Raw genomic sequence first — 22,213 nt, forward strand, 5'->3', positions numbered from 1 at the left:
GATAACTCATGTAATTTTTTATTTAGATTTAAAACGTTTTATGGAATATAAACAATTTCACCGATTTTGGAATCATTCCACCGGCACTTCACCGAATTTCACAATTTTATTCATTGCAACATAGTGTTGGTGAATTTTCACATCAGTTTTACAGATATTCAGTCATACACAGATGTTTCCCGCAAATCCTGAAATCCAATTGTATTCTAAAGACAATCCACACAAATCCAAATTCAGAAGTAATTTCAGTACTTGTACGTTCTCGTGAGAGAGTAATGGAAATGACATAATTTTGGCTTATATGGGCGATGAGGGTCCATGTACAATCCATGTTGTATGTAGATATGAGAAGGTACCTAGTAAATGGTACCCAAATTGTATTGCAACACAACCACAGGAAAAAGAAAAGAGCAATCTTATTCTTACATACTAGTTTTACGAGAAGCTTACACGCCGGAATAGCACTTTTGGTTCATCGGATTCGTAGATATATTTGAGGTACCTTTTTCAAGCCATCTTTTGATGCCGATTGAGTGTTCAGATAGGTGCTTACTACAACATTATCTATTTTATGGGGAGACTATCTATGTTTCCCAACTGTCAATACTTCTATCGTCTCTAAGCAATGCTAAATTGATAATCTCAAGCTTGATAGAACAAGCACAACCGCAAGAGATTTTTCTTTTAAACGTGGAACACAGCCGACAGGCAGAATGCTTAATGTGGAAAACAACTTACAGTAAGCAGGTACACGGACATACGTACACTATACGCTATACAAGTAACAAAATCTATAAGTTTTTTCTCTCGTTGTAATAAGAATATTTTGCTATATTGCAAAGGTTGAAGTTCATATGTTGTTTTATTTGGAAGCAACGAAAAAGAGAAAATTTCACGTTGTAAGTTAGTTGTCTAGCACGGATCTCAAAGCTATATTGAAGGTATGGATAGAAGGTGTCCATGAGCCTAAGCTCTAAAAATCCGCGTCCATACAAGTAGTGGTATATTGCTATGTCAAAAACACTAGAACGAAGAGTATGATGAAGAGGACCACCAGGAAGAGGATGAGCATGATTTGCCCTTTGATGCCGGCCTTCTTCATCACCATCGCCACTCGTTTCTGCACAAAGTCGAGCCTGTTGGAAGTAGTTTCCATCTCCAGGCTTAGGTTGTTGAGGATCCTTTCCTGTGAAAACAGTAGCATGTACTCCAGTTACTTCCTCTGCCAGTAACATGCTAACATGCACATTTTTATGTCGCTACATGCATAACGGAAAAACAACTGCACGCCCATGCAGCAACCTAGAAGTCTGCTTGCCAGTCAGTGGCAACTACCTGTCCACATAGTTCTTCGTGTATGGTAAGCCCTACACCTCCAATCCTCTGAACGTTCGCACTGAGCTCATCGAGTTCATCATCCTGCTGCCTAAAAGAAATTCAGTAAAAAGAGTTAGTTAACGATAACCAAGAGCATACTCATACAGGTCTCTCAAGGGCGGCACGAGAATGGGCACGTACAGATAAGATGATTCAGTTCATGAAAAGGTTGTATTATCGAGGAGGAGCAACAAAGACACTAAATAGAATGTAAACATGATATTTCTACTAATTAGGGTGTTTCATTGAAAAAACCTTAGTAAAAATGGTTAGCATGCATAGAACACCATAACTTTAAATTAAACACCACCTACTTACATACAAGGGGAATCTTGAGTAATCCTACTCATATTGAACAGATAATAAGTTTCTTTTTTTGGAGCACATGTTTCTAACCAACATATTTGTACAGTATATGAGTAGTAAAAGTAAGAGTGAGCAAACTCACCTCATTAGTAGAAGCTCTCTATCTGATTCTGAAGCAATATAGTCATCATTGTCTTGGGAAGAATAGTAGTTAGTTCTGCTTGTGTCATTGTCCTGATATCTTGCCATTGCAGGATTACTCTTCCCCTTTTCAACAGCTCTTTTTACAGTACCAATCTGGTGGTTGTCCAAAGATATGAATCGAAAATAAATAGTCTTCACTTTGCCAATCGTAAAGATAAAAGCACACTAACATAAATGTCATTCCCATCTGTCTCCTCTTTTACAGGCTAAAGGATATCGTCATATTCAGCTGTAATAGTGCCGTCCATGCATGCTCAAGTGTACCACATTTTTGTTCTAAAAAGGGAGATAACACATGTGCGGATGTGCCTCATTGGTAATCCTATGACATAGCTAGAAGAAAAACAATGAAAGAAATCTGTAGTATAACTTGTTCAGGAACAATCCTCAAGCCAGTCCAGTTATTATAACAAAGGCAGACGAAGTATGTAAATAAATGATGGAACACATAAAGAAATACCTGATTACGAGCAGAGCCGGTCCAGTTCTGTCGTCTGGAGAGTTCAACTTCATCGAGTCCATAATACGCTGGATCCCTTGATGCAACTGAAATTGTCTTTTCCAACTCATCCACCTCAAACATAAACAAAAACTAGTCAGGCCAGAATAAATATATGGCAATAAAAAGTTTAGACTCGATAAATCAGATGCATATCCTGCCATATAGATTAGTATCGAATGAAGATCAAAGTGATTATTGGTGCTGTTTTGCTGAGTTGTTATACCTGCCACTCAATGCTTTCACAGCTGGTGAGAAGCTCTTTTGTTAGTTGAACATATTCTCCAGTGTTTGAAGAAACTTGCCCCCACCAATGGAAAGTAGTCTGCAGCTTACCGATCTGCGAAGTAAAGATGATCTTTATCCTCAGGACCACAAAAAGAACACAGACACATGCAGTTTGATGATGCAGTATGTTTCTAAAGATATGGGAGAGTTAACCAACATATACATATGAGTTTTATCTTCAGGTTTAACAGAACAGGACAGATAAATTCATCTGTTTCTGAAAGTATAAGAGACATAGCAGCACAAGTACTGTATGTAAATATTCAACTTTTCAGCTATAAATCCAACTTCTCCTTCTTGCTGTCCTTACTCGCCTCGTCTCCTCTGCTGTACTCACCTCATCCCACTGCCCTTCCATCTCTTCTCCCAGAGCGACCTGGCCACCTTCTCCTTCATGCTCCCGTCGCTCGCAGATGGATGAGAGAGAGGAATGGAGTGAGAAGAGGAACGGGCTGAAGAACGCCCTGCATCTCCTTTGGGGAAACAACTCCGGACAAACAAACAGAAACGGGCCCAAGGCCGAAGTATAACAATGGGCCACAACAAAAAAACGTGAAACAACGACGACAAACGGGCCGATGCGAGCCACACCAGCGCGGGGTGCGAGCGCTGGACGGGGATCAGAAGCTCGCACGAAAAATCAAGCAGAAACACATCGAACGGTACTGCACTTAGATGTGAGATAAGTATATTACATCTAGATGTGAAATAGCAATTATGTTCTAATATACTCAGTTAATTAATTTCGATCTAGCATATTTTCTAACAGAACAATATTTATGTTGCATGGAGTACAACATGGAATTCGCAAACCAAAAACTGCAAAGAATAATTGCCAAATAAGTTCATAGCAAATTGTTTGTTGTCTGGATCTTATTCATTTTTCTTCCAGCTCATGATAAGAATCCGGTTTCATGGAAGTACAGAGGAAGAGGAGGGAGGTAAATATGCACACTTGGCTCTACACTCGTCCATTGTTTTGTAGCATTGCCAATTGCCTACACAACAATAGCATCTATATTTATCCGGGTTGCAGATTGGTATAGTTGCACTCTTTGTGCACCACGGAGGAATACGCTCGCCATTGACACCGATGACTTCAACTATAAAAGTTTACGACAAATAAACCATCAATATTCAAAACTAATAAAAGAAACTAAACGAAAGTAGAGTTAAATAATCGATCGATAGGGAAATATGGTGCCACTTACACTGCCCATGAATAGCGAAGCATACGAGAAGAAGTAGCAACAGTGCGTTAACGCGCTTAGTGCAGTCTCCCATGATGCAGCCAATCGATCACGATCGCAATTTTAATCTGATCCAAGAATGATAGGATGTGTCTTCGGTTGACCTGCAGCCTTCTGATCCATGGTTCATATATATATAGAAACAAATCTTTCTCTTTTTATTACCATATATCTTCGGTAATTAATGTGTGACACCCTTATATTTTTCTTTATGGTATGCATGACATCCTTCTAGTATTGTACAAACTTATTGATGAAAAAAGATATACATACAAGATATACTATTTTCGACAAATTAATAGCCCCAAATTAAGTTGAGTATCAAAAAAAAAATGTACTAATTACAAATTGGATCGCCCTCTTCATAATCTCAAATTAATTATATACTAGTAAATAATTGTCCATGCGTTGCAAAGGGGACATAGACATTCTAGCATATTAGCATGTGACTGCATGCCTATTATTATGTTGGTGTACTAAAATCTTAGCAAGTTTTTATACATACATTTACCTGTCATCTTATTGGTAACCATTTTGGTAAAAACTTATTTAAAAGTTACATGAGTCATTTTGTCGGGCCTTAAGACGACCATACGAGGCTTACTAAGAAGTAAGTCGATCTATTATTTTCCACGCATCATCAGAAAGCCTCTTCCATTTAAGCTAAAAGAAAGCCCGTTACTATTCTAGAGTTCTGTGCTAATGTACCAAACTAACATCCGTGGACCTAATTAAGAACTTGCACGGGCAGACTTGATCTAAACATATGGATTAAGTGGTCAGCCCAACTACAGAGTACGCCATGATCGTGCTTCATGGTCCACACTGGGTTCGGTAGTTAAGGGCTGGGTTCTGTAAGCTAGTGTAGCAAACACTAATGTCTGGAAATGGAAGGCTTCCAGGCTGCTACATAATCCGGAAAAGCATCTTTGCACATAGCTAAACAATAAAAGAGAAAGAGTAAAGAAGAACGGGCCAATGCAAAGAACCATCAATTCATCCTCAAAAAGAAACACGAGACTATGAGAGGTCACCTTGATTCAGCGACTGTATGCTATGAGGCAGGTAACGAGAGCTTGCGATGATGGCGGAGATCACTGCTGCCGATCCAATTCGAGACGGGGAACACAAAAGGAGAGGAGAAGATAGATGTTCAGTCGTGAGTAAGGGGATTGGAAATTGAAACAAGTATATGAGATGAGATAGAGCGAGGGAGAGAGCAACTCACGGTCGACCGACGAGGGACTCCTGCTGGCTGCTGCTTCGGGCTTGCTGGCTGTAGAGATGAGAGAGGAGCAGCTTGGGAAGGCCACCTATGGTTCACACCATCACAAGCACGAGAGAAGCTAGGGAACAGAGTGATGTGGTGGTGTGATGCCCTGTGCACCCCGAGCAAGAGCACTTTATAAAGGATCGAGGCACGGCTAAATCGTTGGACTCTATTATCTTTCACTGTGGACGGTCAGAGGAACTCCGGCTTTTCCCTCCACTTGGGGCTGCTCCTCCTTTTCGGGTGTTGAGGCTTTAACGCAATGCAGGTGCGGACAAGGCCTACTAAAATTTTTCATTCTAGAAACCACGAGAAAGCATGTGTTCCATTCTACTCCCTCCGTTCCTAAATACTTGTCTTTCTTGGCATTTCAACAAGTGACTACATACGAAGCAATCTGTGTTGTTGAAGCTGTGAGAACATTCTAGCCAGTATTAAGCATATCAATGGATTACTAAAGATTGAGATGCCGAATCCATCAAATGGATAGAACAATGCAATTGTACTCCTTAGAAGTAATCTATCTGGGGCAGGGAGGAGATTAAGAAGAATTAGAAATCTATCTACCTAGCTCAATTGTGCTTGAAAAAATTAGCACAGTGAGTCTTCAAGTAATGATGGAACCTTTTTTCGATAAAGGATGATTTTATTAACTCAAAATGTAGCATCAAGCTGATACAAACCATAAGAGTAACATGTGGCCTCTGCATAGCTAAGATGGACACAGCCAATCTCAGACAGTCTGCCATAAGAAAAAGATAAGACATATTGGCACCTAGCTAGTGTTGCTTAGCGCCTTCACAAAACTTGATGCATATGCTGCTTGTACAGCTACAATATCGCGTAGATCGGCACAACCACTACGGAGTATCAGGAATCCACACGGTTTTGGTTGTCTACCGATGTAGATAGAACACAAATGAAGGGCCTTTTTCTATCTTTTTTGAGACTCCACTCCACTGTAAAAAGAGCTCTAGTTGTTTCCCCCTCAGTTTAGGAGACTACCCAAAAGGCAAATACAACTGTACTCCATGCATGAGAAAATAGGATGAAACTTCAGTCCAGATTCTTCCATGATTAGTCTGGGAAAACAGAGGCGTTCGGTTTCACATGTACATGAACAAAAGAAAGAAAAGAAGATAGAGAAGCCAGTAACAAAAACTGATTAGGCTCATCTTTGAAAGAAAGCTGCCATGTTTCTTTCACATGTACAAGAGCATGAACAACAGGGGAAAAAGAGAGGATGTAGATGCTCAGTAACACAAAGTTGATCGTTGTCCTTGGCCTTGGGGGTGTTTTTGTGTTTACCAAAAAGTTATCGCACAGTTGTAAGTATTGCTGTTTTCGCCATCTACTGGAAACCGCAGTTGAAAGAAAAGGAGGGAACAAAAAAGGAGAAAAATGATGTTTATGTTGGCTTTTCAGGCATGGACCTGAAGTGTCCTCCTGGTGCTTTGGATCTCAATTAATTGTCCTGCTACAGATGATGAAGTTAGCAATGGTCAAGGTGATGATGCCCTACAACATTATTTGACTCGGTTCTTGGCATGACCATCTAATCCATTACGCTCAATTTACAGACTACTAACTCCCTCGAAATCATGTACACGCATCTTTAGGAATCATGTCAACTAGTGGTAGCATCCAATTCAATTAAATTTTGGTGGCACACATGCGATGCATGCTAACCAACTGGGTTAATTGGAGTAGCAGGACCAACATGCCAATATGTGGAGTGCAATTTGCATGCAAAGTATATCAACAAAGTCCTAAGGAATGCACAAATTGCATGTGAAAAGTTGCAGATCTCGGAAAGAGAACAAAGGATAAGAACATGAAAAAAAAATAGAGATAATGCAAGTAGCATGTAAGTTGTGACTGCTTGAAAAAGGAAAGGGTAAGTGCTACTCTACTTGCATAGCATGACAGGAGCGATGGCACATGGAAGAGAGTGTGCTGTGTCGATCATGTGAGATTCATCATGCATGCAGCGGGCATCCGGGGTGGGCATACCGGCAACATCTCTTTTGCAAACAGTGTGTCCGCTTGGTTGTTTATGTGAACAAATTTACGGAGAAAATAAACGAGAAACTAGCTAGTGATACAAAGTGATTTCATGTTTGTGCGTTGATGCCCTGGCATGCACTGCTCAGATTCGCATCGTACGTCTAGCTAGCTAGTGAAAGCAAAGCAACCACGCCAGAGGCTAGCTAGCTTTTGCCCGCCGTTTCAGTCGATACGTACACTCTACTGTGACCGAAGACTAAAGGCCATCACTAGCTACTGTGCATGTAACTCACTCCACTCACTGAGTGTAATGACGACGAGAGAGACGTCTCACCGTTGAGGGATCGACAAGTGGCATGCAAATGCATGCATGGAATCGTTTTTGCACGTGCTCATGCGTTCATGTCTTCATTCCTGCCATCGGCGCTTCCATTGGCCACTGCTTAGCCTGCCCCAGCTGCCATTGCCCTCGTGCGGACATGAAGATGGTGCCCGACGCGACAGGCGGGTGCACGTGTCGTATACCGCAGTATGTGTGATCCTTTTGCTCGGAATCCTCTCAACATCATTCAGCTGCTCTACACTTCCAACATATAGAGTTATGAAATGGTACGTCTATTAAAGGAGGAAGATAGCACTCTTGGGTGGCTCCGGACTAGTCGACTATCGTTTTCTACTCTAATTCCGCATACAGATGTTTTGTTACACTTTGCATGATCACAATCCATATTTGCAGTACTTTTATATTTTTGATGTCACTGTTTCTTGATGTTGTGTAGTACTGCTCATTGCAAAAGTGACATGCTCGTCGTCGCGGCTTTAGAGGCTGGCAGAGGAGAGGTGCACCCGTCGAAACAAATGTTGGGCAGGTCCGGTTCCACCAAGCCGAAGGTGTCCTTTCCTCGTATCGCATGCCTCCTCTTGGCAGGCCCCTATGCCGGTGGCAGATAGAGCGGGGCTGGCGGGGTAGACGAGACGTGAGCACACGTGCGACGATGGCAGGAGACGATTGAGAAACGAGGCAGGCGAGTCGACGCGCTCACAAACCCAACAGCGACACACACAACACCATGGAAATTTGGGCCAAGAAGAACGGGACCTCCTATTGAGCACATAGGGCACTGGACAACGAGCAAACACGCATGCTGGTGCACGGTATTGGGAGGCATACACAAGCCGCATGCTCAGATTCTATAATCTAGTAGAGGGAGGACAGACACAACACAATACATAGCACATGAACACAATTTGCTTAACAATTTATTGTCTTATTCATCCATCTTTCCAATTGGCTACAAGAATCTAGTTCTATGGATCTACAGAGGAGGAAGAGGGGGGAGGATGGCAAGCAGGTCCGCATTCCGCAAACGACTTGTAACAAGTCCAGTTATACAAACAGCAGTAACACCTGTTTTCGTCGGGGTTGCACGGTGGGAAAGTGCTACTCCTGTAGCACCCAGGATGATCACCTGTAATAATATTGATATACTCCCTCCGTTCACGAATAAGTGCACATCTAGGTTTTGTCCTAAGTCAAAGTTTTAAAACTTTGACCAACTTTATAGGGAAATGTAACAACATTTATAACACTAAATTAGTATCTCTAGATTCGTCTTGAAATGTACTTTCATAATATATCAATTTGATGTCATATATGCTACTACTCTTTTCTATAAAGTTGGTCAAAATTTTAAATTTTTGACTTAGGACAAAAGTTAGATGTACACTTATTCACGGACGGAGGGAGTATACCATTAATATTCAAGACTAAGTGGCAAGGTGAGAAAAAACACACGTGAAGAACCAAAGGAAGGAAGGGCACGAGAAGAACAATATATTTGTTGCATTTGGCGGGTAATAATACCCTTCTATTGTAATATGATGGTTAATTACAAATAAGATACACACAACTTATTTTTCTTAATTTCCTTCCATGGTTAATAGTATTTTTTGTGTAATATGTACCGACGAAAACATTGTATATATAGCATGCCTAAAATTAAGGAAAATATCGAGAAGAAAATATGTTGTGTCAAGTTGAGTCACTTACATTGCCCACCAACAGCAAAGCACAGCAGCAACAACAGTGCGCGGACACGCTTAGTGGATCCTCCCACGGTGTGCAGTTCATGGACAAGTTGTTGTAGTCCCTCCTGCAAGTGCAACGATTCAATTATTCTCAGCAACGCCGAACAAGCTAGGAGAGCGAACAGAGACGGGTGGATGGAGCAGTGGAGTGATGCGCTTGAAGATGGAGTGCGAGCCAGAGATCGCTTTATAATGAAGTTTTTTTTACCAGGAATCATGCACCAGAGAGAGAGAGAGAGAGAGAGAGAGAGAGAGAGAGAGAGAGAGAGAGAGAGAGAGAGAGAGAGAGAGAGAGAGAGAGAGATTCCAACCAGTAATAAAAGCATGGCATGTCAATGGATTGCTCAAGTATGAGACGCTGAATATGATCATGAGTCCGTTGATAAAATTAACAATGCAACTGTACTCCTCCCAAGTAATTCAATGGGTTATGAGAAACAGCATTTCACATGAGCAATGTAGAGATACAGTGAGCCTCGGTCCAATTGTACATGAGAAGAGAAAAGAGAGAGGGGTGAGAAAGATACTCATGTACGCGACATTTTTCTTTTCCTATGAGCGATCAGAGAAAAGAGAGAGGGTTGTTGCTCCGCAAGGGCAGTGCATGTGGCAAGGGAGAGAAAGATGCATGCACGATGGGATCGGAAAGAAACGTGATCGGTTCCTCTTGCTTGACACGGACAGACGGACGAGTACAAAGAATCGTGTCACCAGCTGGACGCTGCTGGTGACCTCCTCGAAGACAGCAGCGTGGAGCGTGCGGGCGCCGCGCTGATTAGTGATTATCCCAGCGGCAGTCCACCACCCAAAGTTCTTGAAGCGGGCATGATCACGACGCAGATCAGCTGACTAGAACTGACGACATGTAGTCTAGACCGGGCGTAAACGGCAGAAGAATTACGATCTTTCTGCGGTACGGCGAAGTGCTCGAGTTAGAGCTAGAAAGAAATTTCATGATGAAAAATTAAAGGTATCTTCTGGAATAGCAGAGGTCTGAGAGACTTGGCTAAACGAAAATTTCTAGCTAATGCTTCTAGGGAACACAAGCTGGATTTTGTCGCACTGTTAGAGACATGACGTGACAACTTCACATCACAATTTTTGGGGACGATATTAGGAGGGTTGGATTTTGACTGGCATTGCTTGCCACCTCGGGGAAGATCGGGTGGGTTTCTCCTTGGAGTTAATTGTGAGACTCTTGAGGTGCTAAATGTTTTCTTGGGAGAATTCACTGTTAAATTCCAGATTCGGTCTAAGGTGGACGGATTCAGATGGGCTCTTGTGGCTGTGTATGGCGCGGCACAGCCGGAATTCAAACCGGACTTTCTTGCCGATCTTGCCAGAATTCGTGGAGGGGAGACTCTACCCATTCTGGTAGGTGGGGATTTCAACATCATTAGAAGAAGAGAGGAGAAAAACAACGATAATTTTGATGCCAGAGGGTCCTTTATGTTTAACGTGATCATTGAAAGTTTGGACCTACGTGAGATTGTGCTCACTGGTAGGCAATTTACTTGGGCAAATAATCTTCCGACCCTGACTTATGAAAAGCTGGATCGGGTTCTCACGAGTGCTGAGTGGGAACAAAAATTTCCTCTAGTGTCAGTGCAGGCAATGCCTTGAGGAGTTTCTGATCATACGCCACTTCTTGTTGATTCAGGTGAGGCGACTCACTTGGGCAATAAGAGTGTTTTCTCTTTCAAAAATGCGTGGTTCGAGAGAGAGGACTTCCTTGAGTTGGTAGCAAGGGAGTGGGCGGCTGAGCAAAGAGGTTCCTCTGCGGAGGAAAGATGGCAATACAAGATTAGACATCTTAGAAAGTTCCTTAGAGGCTGGGCTAAGAATAATAGTGGAGCTTATAGACTTGAGAAGGAGAGACTTCTCAAGTTGATTGATGATCTAGACATTAAGGCAGAGAGTGTGCCTCTAGCCATAAATGACCGGGTATCTAAGAGAGAGGCTGAGGTCAGTCTGGCAAAGCTTCTTAGAGAGGAAGAAATGAAGTGGGCGTGTAGAGCAAAGGTACGCCAAGTGGTTCAAGGGGACAACAACACTCAATTTTTCCACATGATTGCTAATGGAAAACATAGAAAAAAGAAAATCATCCAACTTGAACAGGATGAGGGAACGATTGTAGGCCATGAGAACCTTAAGCTTTACATCTCTAATTTCTATAAACAATTATTCGGGGCTCCAGTTGAGAATTTTGTCAAGCTGGATGAGGACAGAGTTGATGACATACCTCAACTTCGAGATGATGAGAATGAGATTCTCACAGCCCCTTTTTCGGAGAAGGAGGTGTATGAAGCGATTGCTCAAATGAAAAACAACAAAGCTCCTGGTCCGGATGGTTTTCCAGCGGAATTTTATAAGAAGTGTCGGGGTATCATTAAAGGTGACTTGATGCCTATGTTCAATGATCTCTTTAATGGGCACCTGCAACTTTTCAAATTAAACTTTGGGAATATCACTTTGCTTCCAAAGAAGGAGGAAGCGGTCAGCATTGAGCAATTCAGGCCGATCTGTTTGCTCAATGTGAGCATTAAAATTTTCACGAAGGTTGGCACAGACCATCTCACACAGATTGCGCACAGTGTGGTGCAGCCAACACAGACCGCTTTCATGCCAGGACGAGATATCCTAAAGGGGGTGGTTGTCTTGCATGAGACCCTTCATGAAATCCACTCGAAGAAACTTGATGGAGTGATCTTCAAAGTGGATTTTGAAAAAGCCTACGATAAAGTCAAGTGGCCTTTTTTGCAACAAGCTTTGCGCATGAAAGGATTTGACGAAGCCTGGAGAAAACAGGTCGAATCCTTTGTGCAGGGAGGTAGCATTGGTATTAAAGTTAATGACGATATTGGTCATTACTTTCAAACGCTTAAAGGATTAAGACAGGGCGATCCCATGTCACCGATCCTTTTTAATATTGTGGTTGATATGTTGACCATTCTTGTTAACAGAGCGAAACAAGATGGTCAGGTAGGTGGTCTTATCCACATCTAGTGGATGGTGGGGTATCTATCCTACAATACGCAGACGACACAATTATTTTCATGGAGCATGACCTCGCGAAAGCAAGGAACATGAAGTTAGTTCTTTGCTTATTCGAACAACTGTCCAGACACAAGATTAATTTTAATAAGGGCGAATTGTTCTGCTTTGGACGCGCCAAGGAGGAGCAAGAAAGATATAAACAGTTGTTCGGGTGTGAATTAGGTGCGCTTTCCTTTACGTATCTAGGGATACCAATTCATCATCGCAAACTTATTAATAAAGAATGGAAATGTATTGAGGATCGGTTTGAGAAGGAATTAAGTTGCTGGAAAAGCAAACTTTTATTGTACGGAGGAAGTCTAATTCTTATTAATTTGGTGCTAACGAGCATGCCGATGTTCCTCCTCTCTTTCTTTGAAGTACCATTAGGAGTACGGAAAAGATTAGACTTCTACCGATCCAGATTCTTTTGGCAAATTGATGAGAATAAGGCCAAGTATAGGCTCGCCAAGTGGGAGATGATTTGTAGACCAAAGGACCAGGGTGGATTGGGTGTTGAGAATTTAGAAGTGAAAAATAGGTGCTTATTGAGCAAATGGTTATACCACCTTTCAGTGGAGACTGAGGGTGCGTGGTTGCAGTTACTTCGAAACAAATACTTATACGCTAAGTCTTTGGCTCAGCTAACGGCACATCCGTCAGACTCACCTTTTTGGAAAGGACTTATGAGGACGAATGTTGCTTTCTTTAACAGAGTGACATTTAAAGTGAGGAATGGGCAACGAACTCGATTCTGGGAGGATACCTGGTTAGGGGGCACTCCATTAGCGTTACAGTATCCAGTTTTATATCACATTGCACAACGGAAAGAAGTTTCCATTGCGTCTGTGTTGCAGTCCATTCCCCTTAATATTTAATTTCGACGGGAACTTGTGGGTCCATGCTGGGATACATGGTTGCATCTTGTGCGTAGGTTAATGGAGATTAATCTTTCGGATGCCAATGACAGGATAAATTGGAAGTTAACGGGGTCAGGTAGTTTCACGGTTAATCAATGTATACAGATTTAATCAATACTGGAGACATCCCAAGGTCGGGCCATATCTGGAAAATGAATGTGCCGTTGAAAATAAAAGTGTTTATGTGGTTTGTTCACAAAGGTGTAATCTTAACCAAACATAATCTAGCCAAACGCAATTGGGAAGGGAGTCAACGATGTTGCTTTTGTGATCAGAATGAAACAATTGAACATCTACCTATTAAATGTCCGATTGCTAGATTACTTTGGAGAACTATTCGTGTTGCTTTTAATATCACTCCGCCAACTTCAATATCACAGTTTTTTCATGACTGGCTGGATGGGGTGGTACCTCAGACAGCTGCACAAATTAGAGTCGGAGCATGTGCGTTGCTTTGGGCGATATGGAATTGTCAGAATGATGTTGCCTTTAACAGACAAAACATTACTAATTTTTTGCAGGTCATCTTCAGAGCGTCTACATGGATCCGTATGTGGTCCTTGCTGAACCATGCGGACCACAGGGCGCACATGGCTATTGGATGCAACCGATGGGAAACGGTTGCACGGGATACATACAACCGATATGGATGGCGCACTACCGGAATCGCATCCTATGCCGACGGCCAGGGCCGTCGGCATAGCCCTGAATGGCCGTCGGGACAGGCCTATGCTGACGGCACCCGTCGGCATAGGGCCGTCGGCAACATATCCGTCGGCGTAGCCAGGAATGCCGTCGGCATAGAAAGGCCGTTGGCATAGGCCCTATCCCGACGGTGTCCGTACATCTATGCTGACGACCTCGGCCGTCGGCAACGTTATCGCCTAACGGCGACCGCCGTCAAGTGCTGACCAATGCTTGCTCGCCACGTGGCAGGTCTGTGCCGACGGTCTAGCCGTCGGCATAGCTGTCGGCTTAGGTTGAAACTATGCCGACGGCTAGACCGTCGGCATAGACCTGCCACGTGGCAGCCACTGGGAGCTCCTGGAGCAGGCCTATGCCGACGGCTTAGCCGTCGGCTTAGTTTGAAACTATGCCGACGGCGACGGCATAGACCTGCCACATGGCAGCCACTGGGAGCTCACGGCAGCTCTATGCCGACGGCCTTGCCGTCGGCATAGTTTCTATCTGTTTTTTTTTCTTTTTTCTGTTTTGTTTCAGCTCAATTCATTTGAATATATACATCACACAACAAATATATGCATCACATAATAGCTGGCCCAGCAGCATCACAGAACAAATTCATCATCACACATCATAAGAAGCATCGCAAAGCATAAACATATAAGTATCATCACCACCAAGCATAAGAATCTCACAAACAACAATAAGAAACATCACAAGCATATAAGTATCATCACCACCAAGACCGCCACAATGTGACCCAAAGGCTTAAGCGCCAGGACGTCGAGCACCACAGAGGTCATCACCGCCAAGACCGCCGAAGCCCAGGTCGTCACTGCTAGCGGCAGCGCTACCACCAAGACCGCCTCCTCCTCCGCCTCCGCCTCCGTGGATCGGAGTGGTCGGGCTCCGTGTCTCCGGAGTGCTGCGAAGACCACCGCCAACGGTAGATCCACATGTTCCCTGGATGTTGAAAAGACATATGCACGGGATATATGACTGTGTTGAAAGGCATGACATGCTTTGGGTGAATAGATTGGGGATGAACTAACCGGCGAGGGGCCAGCGTTCTGTGCCACAAACTCCTCAAAGCTCATCAACACTGGTTGTGCTGGAGGGCATTGTGCTGGAGGGAACTGAGGACACCTGCCGGCCGCCATATCCTGAAAAGCCTGCTGCATCTGGCTATCCCTTTGCACTTGGTGTTCATAAAGCCTCTGATGCCACGCCATGGTCTCCTGGCGTGTGTACTCCATGTAGGCCTACGGTATGACATGATGGAACTCATAAAACTACTAAATGTGGAAAATGAAGTGAGAAATGAAGATAAGAGGGAAAATACTTATAGATTGTTGCTCCTGAAAGAGGTACTGTGTACTGGTCACTGGCTGGCTCATGCGCTGGCTCAGGCTCGGGTCGATCTGACGAAGCTGTGTGTAGGAGATACTAGGAGTGATCACAGCATCGAGAACCGCCTCCCGACCGTGCTCCTTGGGCCCCATCCTCACCACCGCCATGTCGTCCAGAGGCGCCGCAATGGGGGCAGGTGTGTCAGGATGTAACTCTAGATATGCTTCGGAGTAGGCCTTCTTCCTCCCTGCGGTCTTCTTGCCGTAGTACTTGGGCTCGCCAGGCTTGGGGTCCTTCCGCGTATGGGCGATCTCCCACACCTGCATGTGTGAGAGCGGCCGCTTCAGTTTCTCCTCCTGCACCACCAAACAGAGGTTAGTCATACATAAGAAAGTGATGGTAAATAGAAGAAGAAGAATGTTTAATGGGGTTAGTCATACATTAACTGCCTTGTGGAGATAGTGGTTTCGGTTTCCCTGAGCATGTACTCCCTCCGTCCCTCGGTTAGCCTTATTTTTGGTTCTCATAGCCGCCCAGGCTCCAGCCTCATCACACCAAAGATCCACCAATGTCGCCCAGGACTCGTCTTTTCCATAACACCAATTTGGACACACCTACATAATAAAAGCATAATGGCATGTAGGTGTGTCCAAATTGGTGTTATGGAAGCATAAAGCATAAAGCATAATGTACCACAAGGTAATGAAAGCATAATGAAAGCATAATATATGAAAGCATAATGAAAAATCTTTTATACTTACCGCCAAGAATTCGGGCCTCTCCAAGGTAATGCCCATCCTTCGCGCTTCTTCCTTGGTCATCTTCACACCAAGATAGTCGTGGTAGTATGTGGAGATGGCCACATAGCGCACCTCGTACTGCATCTGGCGGGCCTTCTTCTTGCATTGGCGCAGCACGATCTGGTCCGCTCTAGCCCTGTGCTCCGGAAGAACTCGATAGAATTTCTACAATCATGCATGAAACAAGAATGGGAGAAGCCATGAGTTAAATCATTCATGAAACTAGAATGGACTTGTGCTTCTGAAGAGAACTCACCCAGAAAGTAGTGATCACGGCCTTGGCATGGGTCTCATGGTCCGCGTGGCGGGCTGCTTCCCAGTGGTCCCAGCTCGTGGCCAAAACCCGACGGTCCGGCTGCCTGACTGGATCAGGACAGTACAACCCCGGCCAATATAACTTCAGCAAGACGGTGATGAGGCCGTTGGGAATACGGACCCCTTTAGAATATATCCAGTTGCTGCAAAAGAATGAACTATTAGCATGTGACAAGAAAAATAAATAACAACCGGAATAAGCATGTGACAAGCAACATAATGAACCACTTACTCTTTTCCCGTGGGCTCAATGAGCCACTTCTGCTCCTCAGTAGCAGGAACCTGCTTTGGTAGCTTTGCGTTGCCACGCAGCCACCCCTTCATGTCAACCCCCTTCCCGTCACCACCATCATCCCCGCCACCACCCTCCTCCTCGCCTGCCTCCCCCTCCCCAACCTCCTCCCCAACCTCCTCCTCCTCCTCCTCCTCGCCTGCCTCCTCCTCCTCCTCCACCACCACCTCCTCCTCCTCCTCCTCCTCCCTAGAGTGTACCTCACTAGAGGAGGGTACCTAACTAGAGGAGGGCCTCGAAGACAACACCCCTAAGTCGGTGAGGGTGCGCTCTTTCTGGCCGCGACCCCCTGTAGTGGCTCTCCCCCCAGCACCTCGTCCTCTAGAGGCTCTCCCCCGCCCCCTCCTCCTCTAGGGGCACCTCTCCCTCGACCTCCCTGTGAGGAGTCATCGTCAAGTAGCCGAGGGGGAGGATTACGTGCTCGTCCACTCCGACTAGGCAGGCCGATGACCTTGCGTAGGAAACCCATGCCGTCGGCCTTCCCCTTGCCCATGTTCCACGAACCTACATTGAAAAGAGAAAAAGCAATTAGTAAATTAATGAAATAAGGAAAAGGCATGATAATAAACACATTAATAAAAATGCATAAAAAGGCATATTCCTAAACTATAGAAAAAAATACTTGAAACGTACATCTACTAGAACCCATATGAATCATCACTGTTGTAACCTCTTTCTCGGTCCGTCTCATCATCACTATCAATCATATCATCTTCGTTGTCCGACGGAGGTGGAGGCTCTTCCTCGTCGTCAGCGTCTTCGTTTAACTTTTCTAGCATAAGTATGTCATTTTCATTGACAATGGTCTCACCATCATTCCGTGCATCGTCGACGTTTGGGTCCACATCATCATCACCCAATAGTCTAGCGTCATCGTTTCTAACCACATCATCATCATCATCATCAGGTTGCTCTTGATAGAACACTCCCTTGTATGTCATGGGGTTAATGTTGTAGTAATCGTCTTCATTCGGGTCTGGTAGCTTACCATGTGGCGACACCTTGAACACAACTTCCCAACCCTTTAGATACACTTTCTAGCATGGGTAAGGCAGATAATATACATGTGTAGCTTGGGTAGCCGCAATGAAGAGATCGGCTCCGGCATAGACGGTTGATGGTTTAACTTCGACCAAACCAATGGAAGGCGTATGTTTTACCCCCTCCCGCGGATCGAACCATCGGCATTTGAACACAGGCAGACTTAGGGTCTCACGCCCCTGGCGGAATTTAACATCGTAAATATTTTGTACCCTTCCGTAGTAGTCTATTGAATTTTGACCGGGGGTGTACACTCCAGTATTTATAGTTTTGGGATCGGGGCGGCTGTTTTGGTGCTCCTCTGTATGGAAGCGATACCCATTCACATCATACTTTTTACATGTCATGACGGCAGGGTCAAAACCCATGGAAACCCATCTCAATTCATCATCCATAGATATGTTCGGATCTTTTCCCTACAAGTATAATGGAAATTGTTGCGTGCATTAGTTCGGTTAACTAATAAATGTTGAAGTAGGTATTTAATAGGGGAGTGTGGAAAATTACTTTCTCCATGAACCAAGCAACAAAATTTTTACGTCCAGGGTTCCATGACGGAGAAGAGTAAGTGCCTCCGCCTCAGTAGGAGGATTCACTCCCGTCCATTCCTCTTGAACGAAATCACTAAAAAAAGATAAGCGGTGTTAGACCGGGACTAAGTGAACATGAAACATGATAATGTGGAAGACATAAAGGAATGGTGTAGTGGTATTACCTCATCCACACTTCCTCAACTTCCTTGATGTTGTGCAATATATAGAACATGAGGTCCTCCCACTCTTGTCGTGGCATGTTATAAGATTTCGAGGCCCCAGCCCTCCCACCTTGCGCGTTGAATAGATCGAGTCTGGATTGATACTTGGGCTCTTCTATATTGTATCGAGGCACCTTGTTATACAGATGGGGAACGTGGTCTGGATAGTATGATGTCCTGAGGTCTGACACCTCCTCTAGGATAACTGCCTCAGCTATGGAAGCTTCAATCTTAGCTTTGTTTCCACATTTCCGTCGGAGATGCTTGTTCTGCCTCTCAGGGCCGTACTGCCAGCGATTTTGCACAGGGCCCCCCAACAATACCTCGTTCGCAAGGTGCAGAATGAGATGTGTCATCGGAGTAAAGAAGCCTGGCGGAAAGATCTTCTCTAGCTTGACTATCAACTCCGGTGCCTTCTTATGCAATTTTCCAATCACCTCTTTACTTACTTCTTTAGCACAGAGCGTGCGGAAGAAATGGCTAAGCTCGGCAAGCACTCGCCAGACATGCTCGGGGACATAGCCTCGAACCATCACCGGCATTATCCGCTCAATCCATACATGGTAGTCATGAATCTTCAGGCCGGTCACTTTGCCCGTTGAAAGATTGACTCCCTTACTTATATTCGATGCATAACCATCGGTGAACTTCAAAATTTGTTTCAGCCAGATAAGTACTTCTTTTTTTTCTAGCGGTTTAAGGACAAAGTCAGCATCTGGCTTGAACCAGTTTTTTCGACCGCCTGTGGGAGGCTTCATGTTCAGGCATGGTCTATCACACATTCTCTGTTGATCGGCTCTAGCTTTTACGTTATCCTTCGTCTTATCAGGAATGTTGAGGATCGTGTGGAAAAGGGACTCTGCCACATTCTTTTCGGTGTGCATCACATCAATATTGTAAGGAAGTTTGAGGTCCTTGAAATAGGGAAGCTGCGAGAAGGGGGTAATGTGCGTCCAGTTGTGCGTCTCACCATATCCCTCGAAGCCTTTGGCTTTGGCTTTGCCTTTGCCTTTGACTTTAGGCTTGAGAGCTTTTAGCTGAGCAAGAACATCTGCCCTCGAAAATGTTGGAATCTCGGTTACTTCATGAACAACCCGGCCTTTCATGAAGTTCTTCTTGTCTTCCTTGTCTGGATGGTCTGGAGGGAGGAACTGTCGATGCAGGTCAAAGGCTACATACTTGCCACCCTTACTCAGCCAAATCATTCGCAGAGCCTGCATGCACACTGGGCATGGCATCTTACCACTTGTACACCATCCGCAGAATAGAGCATAGCCGGGAAAGTCATGCATGCAATAGTGCAACCAAACTTTCATCAAGAAATTTCTCTGCAGATCCCGGTCGTATGTCAACCTCGGAAAGTACCAAGAATGGTGCAAAGCATCCACAAGCGGCTGCATAAACACACCCAATTGCTTCCCCGGGTAGTCAGGCCCCGGAATGATGAGCGACAAGAACATGGTCTTCCGTTGCATTAGGGCACCGGGAGGAAGATTGAGCGGAATTACAAACACAGGCCAGCAGCTGTATGGATTGGACGACATACCATATGGATTCAACCCATCACCTGATATGGCTATTCTGACATTCCCAGCCTCGGCTGCTTCCTCGGGGTATTCTTCATCGAATGACTTCCATGCTTCCCCTCCCGATGGATGTATGATTTTTTTTGGATTGTACCTTATACCTTCCTTGTGCCACTTCATCATTTTGGCAGACTCCTTCGTGATGAAAAGGCGCTGCAGTCTTTTTATAAAATCAAGATACCGAAGAACCTTAACGGGGATGGTTAGCTGCTTTTTCTCACCATCCTCACCGACCACCTCAATGTACCGAGACGAACCGCACTTCCTACAGTACTTGTCATCCGCATACTCGTGCCTAAACAAAAGGCAATTCTTCGGGCAAACATCTATTTTCTCATAATCCATAGAGAGTGCCTTCATGATTTTCTTTGTATCGTACATGCTTTTCGGCAGTTCATGACCCTCAGGGAGGCTGCTAGCCCATACTCCCAGGAATGCTTCGAAGCATTTCTGGCTACAGCCGTACTCAACCTTCACTGCAATCAGTTGCGAGATGGCATCCAGCTGAGATATTTTCGCACCCACATAAAGAGGTTTCTTCGACGAGGCCAAGACCTCCAAGAACGCCTTTGCGGTTGCCTCCGGCTCCTCCGGTTCATTCTCTGAAGGTGTCGCATTTGCCGTTTCTGCAACAATGACATCATCTAGCATGTCCCTGACCCCGTCGTCCTCATATCCATCGATGCGTTGTCGCATCACCTCCTCTCTACCACAGTCCTGCTCGGCTATGTTTATCAGCGGCATGTCAAAGTTTGGCATATATCCGTGTGTGCGAAGGTGCTCACTCATGTCCGTCTGATTTCTACGGTGACGTCTGGCACATCTCGCACAGGGGCATGGTGGGATAATTCTCATTGGACGATGGAATATCTCCTTCAAATACACATCGGTTTTCGCGATCCACTCTGATGTTACTCGATTCCGACGGATAAAACCACTGTACATCCACTGATTATCTGCCATCCTCTGCTTTTTTGCAAGCCACACAACATAATTAAGGATTCACTTAAATTAATCACATCAAATTTTCAGTTTCTACCGCGTTGAATCCACCTACATCTCTAATAGGTAAAGATGGGTCCTAATCCCACCCGAGGATGTGTAGATTGAGTACGTTCTCCATTCTACCCCGTTCTGAGACAAAATTTCGGCAGCACCTCCCCGCTGTTCTCCAGATACACGTCTCGGCAAATAGCCGAGAGAATGTGCTCCGAAGAACAATGGGGAGGCGCCGCCGAAATCCTATCTCAGAACGGGGTAGAACATGGAGAACATACGCAATCTACACATCCTCGGGCTGTCCATGGAAAACGCTGGACAATCCGAAAGAGCTGCGGTGATAAATATGCAATTGAATGCATATTTATCGATGTAACCCTTTCAGACGGGAGACGCCTAGGTTACGCCACTTGACTTGAGAATGAAATCTAGTGATATGAAAAATTGGAGGAGATGGACTTGTAGCTCACCCTCGGCTGTAGAGGAAGTAGTCGAACAGCAGAGGGATGCTCAGGGGGACCAACGCGCCGGACAACGGTCACTCCAATGAAATGCTAAACCACAAAGCCTGCAAATTCCATCGCGACAAAAAATTAGAACATCACAACTCATAGAGCATATTTAAAACATTTAAACATGCATTCATTTATTTTTGCATCATGTAGGCAAAAAAACTAACAACATTAACAATATATTCATCATCGTCATCACAAGTTCATCATCATCATTATCACCTATTCGTCTAACCAAATTTTTTTACTACCTATATTCATCATCATCATCACATATTCATCATCGTCATCACATATTCATCATCGCCATCACATATTCATCATCGTCACCAATTTTTTTCAAGGTATGCAACATATAGCATCTCATCTAACCAAATTTTTTACTACTTATCTCACTATCTATCTAACTATCTACCTATCTAACTATCTATCTAACTATGTATCTAACTATCTAAATACCTATCTAACTATCTATATCTAACTAGCTACAAAATTACTAAAAAAACACTAAAAACTTCAAAAAAAACACCTTCGAGAGGGCCGGCCGGAGTTGGGGCGGGGAGGCGCGGGGTAGGGGCGGGGCGGCCGGCGCGAGGTCGGGGCAGGGAGCTGCGGGTTCGGGGCGGGGCGGCCGG

General features: G+C 44.5%; 1 protein-coding gene across 7 annotated transcripts; it reads right to left on the reverse strand.

Moving 5' to 3' along the window:
• Window positions 1–282: 282 nt before the first annotated feature.
• LOC119270613 (syntaxin-61-like) lies at window positions 283–5,318 on the reverse strand. Of its 7 annotated transcripts, none has more exons than XM_037552626.1 (9): window positions 5,153–5,318; window positions 4,959–5,021; window positions 3,886–4,028; window positions 3,012–3,777; window positions 2,613–2,726; window positions 2,348–2,461; window positions 1,826–1,980; window positions 1,336–1,426; window positions 283–1,186 (listed from the first exon to the last, which is right to left on the reverse strand). In XM_037552626.1, the coding sequence occupies exons 4-9, from the start codon at window positions 3,030–3,032 to the stop codon at window positions 1,010–1,012; spliced, it is 672 nt and encodes a 223-aa protein (XP_037408523.1). In that variant the 5' UTR covers window positions 3,033–3,777; window positions 3,886–4,028; window positions 4,959–5,021; window positions 5,153–5,318; the 3' UTR covers window positions 283–1,009. The 7 variants fall into 7 exon arrangements, with proteins under 7 accessions (XP_037408523.1, XP_037408522.1, XP_037408524.1 ...); XM_037552625.1 differs by having other exon boundaries at window positions 3,886–4,035; XM_037552627.1 differs by having other exon boundaries at window positions 3,886–4,038.
• Window positions 5,319–22,213: the final 16,895 nt, after the last annotated feature.

The sequence above is a fragment of the Triticum dicoccoides genome, chromosome 3A (assembly GCF_002162155.2).
Source record: "Triticum dicoccoides isolate Atlit2015 ecotype Zavitan chromosome 3A, WEW_v2.0, whole genome shotgun sequence".
NCBI lineage: Eukaryota > Viridiplantae > Streptophyta > Magnoliopsida > Poales > Poaceae > Triticum > Triticum dicoccoides.